This window comes from Zingiber officinale, chromosome 8B (assembly GCF_018446385.1).
Source record: "Zingiber officinale cultivar Zhangliang chromosome 8B, Zo_v1.1, whole genome shotgun sequence".
Classification (NCBI taxonomy): domain Eukaryota; kingdom Viridiplantae; phylum Streptophyta; class Magnoliopsida; order Zingiberales; family Zingiberaceae; genus Zingiber; species Zingiber officinale.
In genome coordinates, this window is record NC_056001.1 from 61,725,267 (window position 1) to 61,734,593 (window position 9,327).

The 9,327-nt window shown below is 51.2% G+C and overlaps 1 protein-coding gene across 1 annotated transcript; it reads right to left on the bottom strand.

Moving 5' to 3' along the window:
• Positions 1-392: 392 nt before the first annotated feature.
• On the bottom strand, positions 393-2,247 carry LOC122014903 (UDP-glycosyltransferase 73C3-like). The gene has a single exon (XM_042571409.1). The coding sequence runs from the start codon at positions 2,034-2,036 to the stop codon at positions 531-533; it is 1,506 nt and encodes a 501-aa protein (XP_042427343.1). The 5' UTR covers positions 2,037-2,247; the 3' UTR covers positions 393-530.
• Positions 2,248-9,327: the final 7,080 nt, after the last annotated feature.

Below are 9,327 nucleotides of genomic sequence, written 5' to 3' on the forward strand. Positions count from 1 at the left end.
AATATACTTATTATAAAATTTATGCATAACATATACCATGTAAAACAAACTAATTTATCAAAAAAATAATTTTTTAAATAAATTGACTAAATTTTATTATGAAAATTGAATCAATAAAAAAATAATTATTGTATCGTTATCGAATTCATTGACTTTTTTTTTTTTAGCGATTGATAAATATCATGGAGTCGGAAATCAAAATTTTAAAGATTTCTATTTGATTTAATTGATTTTTAAATTTTAAAACTCAGACCAAACCAAATAGATCCATGATTTTTTCAAAAAAAAAATGAATTTTTTAGTTGTTAAATCGATCTTTTCCTCGTTATAATTCTCTGTTTCCACTTAGTATTTCCATTAATTTTATCATATTAAAATATATGCTTAAAATGATGGATTACTTTTTTTTACTTGGAACAAAGAAGAACTTTTTGCTAAATCCATGATTTTATTACGAATTCTTGAGCAATTCATCCTCTTTCTTTTTCAATTTCGGAGTAAAATTTGACTCGCTAATGCTGTTCTTCCTTTTAATCTCCGTTTACTTCTTCCCTCTTCTTGTCATTCTGTGCGAATTGTTCGATCAAATGCGCCATGTTTAGGTACGAAGAGCCCCCTTTGGCCATGGCCTCCTTGGCCTTCTCCCTCAGCTCCCTCGCTCTCTCCCTCATCTTCTTCCCCTTCTCGTGGCCATCGTCCAGCAAACTCCTCACCGCCTCCTCCACCGCGTCCCGCGGAACAACCGGCCCCTGCTCTTCGAGGTCAGTCCACGACATGGGCACCTTCACCCCCAGCGACACCCCGATCTCGAGCACCTCCACCGTCAACCTCTCGTTGAGGAATTGGTCCCCGAAGTGAGGCCACGTTATCATCGGCACGCCGGCCGTGATGCTCTCCAGCGTCGAGTTCCACCCGGAGTGCGTGATGAACGCCCCCACCGCCGGGTGCGACAGTATCACCGCCTGCGGCGCCCATCCCCTGATCAGCAACGCCTTCGACGGCCCGACCTTCTCCTCCAACTCCGCCGCCCACTCCTCTACCTCTCGGCTCCTCTCGCCGTCCTTGATCACCAGCACAAACGGGTGTCCAGCAGCCTCCAACCCCGATCCGATCTCCATCAGCTGCGCCGGTTTCATGTTCGTCAGGGTGCCGAAGCTGACGTAAACCACGGAGATGGCCTCCTTCGAGTCGAGCCAGCTCAGGCATTGCGGGACGTCGACGACCGCCCTGTTCCCCCTGGCAGCCTTATCGCTGAAGGCCGGAGTGCAACCGAGCAGGAATGGCCCTACGCTCCACACCTGTTTCTGCATCGCCTCGGCATAGCCGGCGATGTAGGCTGCCTCCATGGCCTCAAAGGTGTTTGCCACGATGCCATCGGCCTCGAACTCAGCCTGGCGAACCTCCTCCGCCATCTCCTCCCATTCGCCAAACATCCCCGGCGCTTCCGCCTTGGTCACCAGGATCCTCTGCTCCAGCCCTGGAATCTCGAACGGCTCCTTGTCGTCCTTGACGCCGTCCAACACCTTGAAACGCCAAATGTTGTGGAAGGACAGCAGGGTGAAGCAACACATGCTGAAGAAGGTGAGCCGAGGGAGCCGGAGGTTGCGCGCGACGTGGCGCGTCCAGGGATGGCAGAGGTCGGCGATGATGCAGCTGGGACGCGGCGATTGCTGCTCGATGTAGTGCTCCAGCGGCCGCTGCAGAAGGGCGGCCGCCTTGAAGAAGTCTTGCCCGTACTGTATCTGCTTGTGCGTCGTCAAGACGTCGACGTTCTCGAAGCCCTCCGGCATGCCGACTTCGGCGCAGGGGAAGTCGAGCTCGACGAACCGGATGGGGAGGCCGGCGGCGGCGGCACGGTCGATGGTGGTTCTGATGCGCGCGGCGTTGACGGGAGTGGTGATGAGGCTGACGGTGGCTCCGCGAGAGGCGAGGAGGAGTCCGAGGTCGGTCATGGGGATCACGTGCCCTTGCGCCAGGAAGGGAACCAGGACAAAGTGAGTTGGTTTAGGGTCACCATCGACGCCATTAACGATCATCTTCGAATTGGCGAATGCTGCTTAATTAAGGAGGATTGAATTTAGAATGAAGGCGTCTGATGCCCGGTATATAAAGAGAGAGTAAGGAAATGAAGGATGGCTCCATAAAGAAGAATAAGAAGACAAGCAAGATGACGAGAAAGGAAGAAGAAGGCAAGGAAGATGACGATAAAGCCCATCGGCAACCGCCCGCAGTAGAAGGGAGCCAGACAAATTGCCGGCGCTTTTATCATTGTGGCGACCTCGTGATCATCGTCGCTATTAAGGGCAAAAAGACATTCCTCCTCTTCAAAATTATTAAGGAAATTTAGTTATAATATATTTTAATATTAGTTAAAACTAATAGTTTTTACTATATAAAAAAGTTAATCATAGAGTTTAGAGATATAAGATTTTTTTAAAAAAATTCAAAATAAAGGACTCTTTTGATAATAATAAAACAAAACATATTTTTTTGATTTTATTCAAAACGAGGACGAGATTCTTTGTCATGTATAGTAGGATGAAGCTGTCAACCACAAGGAACAACTTGAAGAAAGGAGCGAGATTATTTGTCAGATGTAGTAGGATGAAGCGGCCAACCATTCAATCTGATTTAATAAGGTACGCACAAAATAAATATCTGTATATTATCTATATTTTATGTAGATGGAGGCAAGAAAAATGTTAATAGGGAATAATAGAAAGACATGTGTTGTGAAATGACACAATTAGATCATGATGTTTTGAAATCATATCAATTTGTATATATTTCTACCAAAGAAGATAATTAAATGCACACTTTTTTTTTCTTTTTCACTTTAATGTTTTAATTAATCTCATTTTGCATAATATGTGATCCGGTAGTAAAAACGGGGGACCCCGCTCTATGGAGTCAATGCCACGTGGAAGTCAAAGTGGCAGGTGTCCATCCGGAGAGGGCCGGGTCCGATCGGACGGCCGGCCAGCTGTCCGGAGGAGTCGAACGTCCGGAGAGGGATGAGTCCGATCGGCTGGCCGACCGGACGATGTTTGACTAATGGTTAAAGGCGCACTGTTGAAATCAGGGTTCCGGCGCTCAGTGGAAAAGGTCGCAAGGCCGAGCGGATTGCACGCTCGGCCAAAGTCATAAAGTAACATACTGCTAATAGTCTCCACATAGCACGTGATGGAGAATCTCCCTAAGTAAACCACTGCATATGTCCGCCCGGATGTTGAGGGAGCTGTCCGGCCGGACGCCAGATCTGGAGCCAAGGGGAAAGGACAAGGGACGCCTTTTTCTGACAGTAGGTATGTTTCGCGTGTAGGCCATGCTCCAAATCTTATGACAGGAGATTCCGCTGTCCCGTCAAGGACATGCTTGGACTGTAGCAGTATGGGTCAGGGAAGCTCACTGACAAGCCCTTACTGGGGTATGGGCCATGGACATGTGTACACCTCGGTAGATGTACACTCACTTCTTCGCTGCCCTATATAAAGGCCCTCATTCTTCGCCGGAGGTACGCGTTCTACAAGCTTTGGAGCTATTTTTCCCACCACTTGCTTACCTGACTTGAGCGTCGGAGGGTCGCCGCCGGGAACCGGAGCTTCGTGCCTCCAGTCGAAGATCCACGTCAACAATCGGAAAGCACCTCGTGCCCAGCGTCCGTTGGTTCAGCATTCGGACATGATCAATTTGGCGCCGTCTGTGGGAACGCTCCTGCATCCGAACGGAAACAATGGATGAGGCTGGACGACAACACGCGGTGACACTTTCGACGGAGGAACTCGACGCTCTGATCGAGATAAGGGCCGCCAAGCTTGTGGAGCAAAAACATAAGGCAGCAGCCGAGCGGCCGGAGCAGCAAGCAACGTCAGCGTCTAGCGGCCGAGCGGAAGCACCACCTGCCACCGTCGCATTTCATCGGGCTCTGTTCCGCACCCTTGAAGCCGTGGCAGCCCACCGGGATAGGGGATCTTCTTCGGATGAAAGGCCTAGACGAGATGACAGAAAAGGTAAAGCCCCCCGAGCGGACGCATTGCCCGAGCGGATCAATCGCCAATTTTCAGAGGCTATTCTACAAGACCCTCTGCCAAAGCACTATGCGCATCCGATGATCGGCGAGTACAATGGGACAACCGACCCAGACGATCATCTGGGTAAGTTCGATAACACAGCTACTCTCCATCAATACACAGATGGAGTAAAGTGCCGAGTTTTTCTTACCACTCTCTCGGGATCGGCTCAACGGTGGTTCCGGAGATTGCCGGACGGATCCATCACGAGCTTCAAAGATTTCCGAACGACCTTCCTCCACCATTTTGCGAGCAGTCGACGCTACCAGAAAACGAGCGTGAGCCTGTTCGCCATCAAGCAAGAAGCCCGTGAATCGCTTCGAGCTTACATCCAGCGGTTCAACCAAGTGGCGATGGACATTCCAACGGGCACCTCGGAAACCATGATGAATGCCTTCACACAAGGCCTGGTGGATGGGGATTTCTTCCGATCGCTCATCCGAAAGCCGCCCCGAGACTATGATCAAATGCTACACCGGGCGAACGAATACATCAACGTGGAAGAGGCACAAGCGGCTAGGAAAAAAGAAACTCCAACCGAGCGGGCTCCTCCAGCCGATCGGAAACAACACGCCACTCATCAGCCGCCCAGAGGACCAAGGGCTGAAGCAATCTGATCTCCCCATGCCAGGTCCCACGTGCAAGAGGTAGCCGCCGCCCGGCCCAAGCCAAAAAAGAAGTGGACCCCGATGTTCTGCTCCTTCCACCGGACGGATACGCACAACACAAGGGATTGTCGAAGTCTTCCCTTCGTGTCCCATCCCGTACCCCGGAATGTCGGACGACGGTCTCCCTCAGTTGACAGGCGACAGAGAATTCATGAAGCCGATCGGACGCGAGCTGATAGGCGACAGCAACAGACTCCCGATCGGCACCGTTCCCCAAGGCAGGAGAATCGCCGAGCGTCCAGAGAACGGTCTCGACCGTCCGCTCGGGAAGAGGAAAATAAAAGCAATACCTCCCGAGGCGAGATCAACGTTATTGCTGGCGGGCCGACCGGAGGAGACTCCAACAGAGCAAGAAAGGCGAGCGTCCGGCAGCTCCAAATCCATGCCGTTGGCTGCAGCAGTGAGCGGGCGAGTGGACCCGAAATCAGTTTCGGGCCCGGGGACTTGGAAGGAGTTGAAGTACCCCACGATGATGCACTACTCGTCAAAGTGGTAATAGCTAATTACACTATTCACCGCGTATTTGTTGACACAGGAAGCTCAGTCAACATCATATTCAAGAAGGCGTTCGATCAGCTGCAAATTGATCGATCCGATCTGTTACTCATGACAACTCCGCTCTACGGATTTACGGGTAACGAAGTTCAGCCGATCGGACAGATCCGGCTGGCTACCTCGTTGGGAGAAGAGCCGCTCAGAAGGACAAGGACAACAAACTTTGTGGTGGTCGACTCTCCCTCGTCCTACAACGTCATTCTGGGACGACCGGCGCTCAGCGAATTCCGAGCGGTTGTCTCAACCTTCCATCAGAAGATCAAGTTCCCTGTGGAGGACAAAGTGGGAGAAGTACGAGGAGATCAGCTAGCAGCTCGGCGATGCTATATAGAGATGGTCCGAGCAGAAGCCAATTCCGCTCGGAAGGCGCCCCGAATTGAGGTGAACGCTATCACCGAAAAGCCACCCTCTTTAATTTATGAAGAAAAAGAGGAAGTGCAGATTCACCCATCCCGATCGGAAGCCATAACCTTCATTGCGTCCGATCTGGAGGAGAAGCAGAAAGAAGAGCTGATCCAATGCCTCCGAAGAAATCATGATGTCTTCGTTTGGTCGACACATGAGTTGCCCGGAATTTCGCCTAGCATAGCGCAACACGAGTTACATGTCCAACCGGACGCTCGGCCGTAAAGCAGAGAAAAAGAAACTTCAGCGCCGAGCAGAACGTCATCATCCGGGCGGAGGTGGAGAAGCTTCTGGAAGCTGGTCATATACGTGAGGTTCAGTTCCCGAGCTGGCTGGCGAACGTAGTATTAGTATCCAAACCGGGCAACAAATGGAGAGTGTGCATAGATTTCCGGGATCTCAACAAAGCTTGCCCGAAAGATTTTTATCCTCTGCCCCGAATAGACCAGCTGGTGGACTCTACGGCCGACTGCGAATTAATCTGTATGCTCGACGCCTACCAGGGCTATCACCAAGTGCCGCTCGCCCGTGAAGATCAAGAAAAAGTCAGCTTCGTGACGGTCGACGACACTTATTGCTATAATGTGATGCCGTTCGGACTGAAAAATGCGGGGGCCACATATCAGCGCTTGATGAATAAAGTATTCAGAGAGCAGATCGGGCGGAATCTAGAAGTTTATGTGGACGACATTCTCATTAAGTCCGTCCGAGCGGACGATCTCTTCAAGGACATGGAAGAAACCCTCCGAACGCTACGCAAATATGGAGTCAAGCTTAATCCCCAGAAGTGCCTGTTCGGAGCAAAAGGAGGGCGTTTCTTGGGGTACATAGTGACCGAGCGGGGCATCGAAGCGAATCCTAACAAGGTGCAAGCCCTGCAAGATATGCTGCCGCCCAGAAGTATAAGGGAAGTGCAATGTTTGACCGGTCGGATAACCGCTCTATCCAGATTCATCTCCAAAACCGCCGATCGGAGCCTACCTTTTTTCAAGATCTTACGCAAGGCTACAAAGTTTCACTGGGACAGAGAATGCGACCGGGCGTTCGAAGATTTAAAGGCCTATCTGAATTCGCTCCCGGTATTAGCCAAGCCGACTATTGGTGAGCCACTTTGTATTTACCTATCCTCGACCGAGCAGGCAATCGGCTCAGCATTGGTGAGGGCAAGCGGAGAAGAGCCTGTGTATTTCCTTAGTCACATTTTAAAAGATGCTGAATCTCGCTACACTGGGCTCGAAAAGCTAGCCTTCGCTCTGGTCCTCGCCGCTCGGCGCCTTCGTCCATATTTCCTGGCGCATACCATAATTGTCAAAACCAATAGTCCGCTCGGACGTGTTCTACTAAATCCAGAGGCATCCGGACGGCTCATCAAATGGACGACGGAGCTAAGTGAATTCGACATCCAATACCAGCCCCGCTCGGCGATCAAAGCGCAATCCTTGGCCGATTTTGTGACTGAGGTGCAAAGACCGGAGCCGGAAGCTATGTGGAGAATATATGTGGATGGGTCGTCAACTCGGCTCAGAAGCGGGATTGGAATATTGTTGCTTTCCCCTCAAGAAGAAAAGATGCACTTATCCGTCCGGCTGGATTATAAAGCTACCAACAATGAAGTAGAATATGAGGCCCTCATAGCTGGCTTGCAGGCCGCCCGGCATGTGGGAGCCGGTCGGGTAACGCTTCATTCAGATTCGCAGTTGGCCGCTCAGCAGCTAGCTGGTACATTCGAAATCAATAGTGTTCGGCTCAAGCTCTACGCTGAAGCCTTCGAGAAACTCAAAGCAGATTTTAGAGAAGTTATTGTTCAGAAGATACCCAGAGCAGAAAATCAAGCAGCTGATGAGTTAGCCAAACTCGCGAGCTCAATAACGCTGGTCGTCATTCAGCAGCCCATTCAAAAGGTACTATTGGTGGCGCATGTCGACCGGATGGAAGGCCTCACATTTCCAAGCGACTGGCGGACACCCATCATAGAGTTCCTCCGCTCAGGCGCCACACCATCCAATGAGTTTGAAGCCCAGCTGCTAAGGAGGAGAGCCGGTCGGTTCACACTCATCGGCGATCAGCTTTACAAGAAGGCTTTCTCACGCCCGTTGTTGAAATGCGCGAGCTCGGAGGATTCGGCTTACATCCTCCAAGAAGTACATCAAGGATCGTGTGGAGGACATTTGGGCGGACGAGCATTAGCTAAGAAGATCCTGCTAGCCGGATACTTTTGGCCGACCTTACAAGCAGACGCCGCTCGAACAGTATCTACGTGCCTTTCGTGCCAGAAGTACCATAACTTCTCCCACCGACCGGCCGAGGAAATGAAGGCATCAACCGTTTCATATCCGTTCGATCAATGGGGAATGGATATTGTTGGTCCATTTCCGATGGCGACCGGGCAGAGGAAATTTTTGCTAGTAGCGGTCGATTATTTTTCCAAGTGGGTGGAAGCTGAGCCGCTGGCAAAGATCACCGAACAGATGGTCAAAAAATTCATCTGGCAACACATCATCTGTCGGTTTGGCATCCCTCGCCGATTGGTTTCCGACAATGGGCGGCAATTCACGGGGAAGGTGTTAGAGGATTGGTGCAAAAGCTACGACATCGAGCAACACTTCACGTCTGTGGCTTATCCCCAAAGCAACGGTCAAGCCGAAGTGGCCAATCGGGAAATTCTTCGTATTCTGCGCGCTCGGCTCGACCATTTGGGAGGAAGTTGGCCGGATGAAGTGTCGGGCGTCTTATGGGCCATCCGAACGACTCCGAAGGAAGGGACGGGCGTCACACCGTTCCACTTGGTGTATGGCGGCGAGGCGGTTATTCCGGTTGAAGTCGGCGTTGAGTCCGTCCGGATCCAGAGCTATGATGATGGCAACGCCGAACGGAGGAACATGGAGCTGGATTTGGTCGACGAGGTGCGAGCTAAGGCGTCCGTTCGGCTGATGGCGTACCGGCAGCGGATGAAGCAAAATTACAACCGCCGAGTAATCCCAAGATCATTCCAGGTCGGCGATCTTGTCTGGAAGAAAGTCAAGCCGGTCGGCGATGTCGGCAAGTTAGAAGCTCCTTGGGCGGGCCCCTTCAAGGTTATTGAAAAGCTCCGCTCGGGAGCCTATTACTTGGAGGATGAAGACGGGTGGCAGCTGGATCGACCGTGGAGTGCGAATCATCTCCAGTCTTATCGAGCGGGGTGAAAGGTGCACGAATGTAAATCATTTTTGTATATGTTAGTCGCCCATGTCCTTGTAATGCAGGAAGCCAAATTAATGCAAAGGATGGCCAATGGATCCGCCGATCAGCAACGTCAAAATTAGCCTTGAAGACCGTCGAGCTCCGACGTTAAATATCGAGAGACGAGCCGGCGTCTATAAACGTCCGAGCAGAAGACCATCGAGCTCCGACGTTAAATATCGAGAGATGAGCCGGCGTCTATAAACGTCCGAGCGGAAGACTGTCGAGCTCCGACGTTAAATATCGAGAGACGAGCCGGCGTCTATAAACGTCCGAGCGGAAGACCGTCGAGCTCCGACGTTAAATATCGAGAGACGAGCCGGCGTCTATAAACGCCCGAGCGGAAGACCGTCGAGCTCGACGTTAAATATCGAGACGAGCCGGCGTCTATAAGCGTCCGAAGCGGAAGA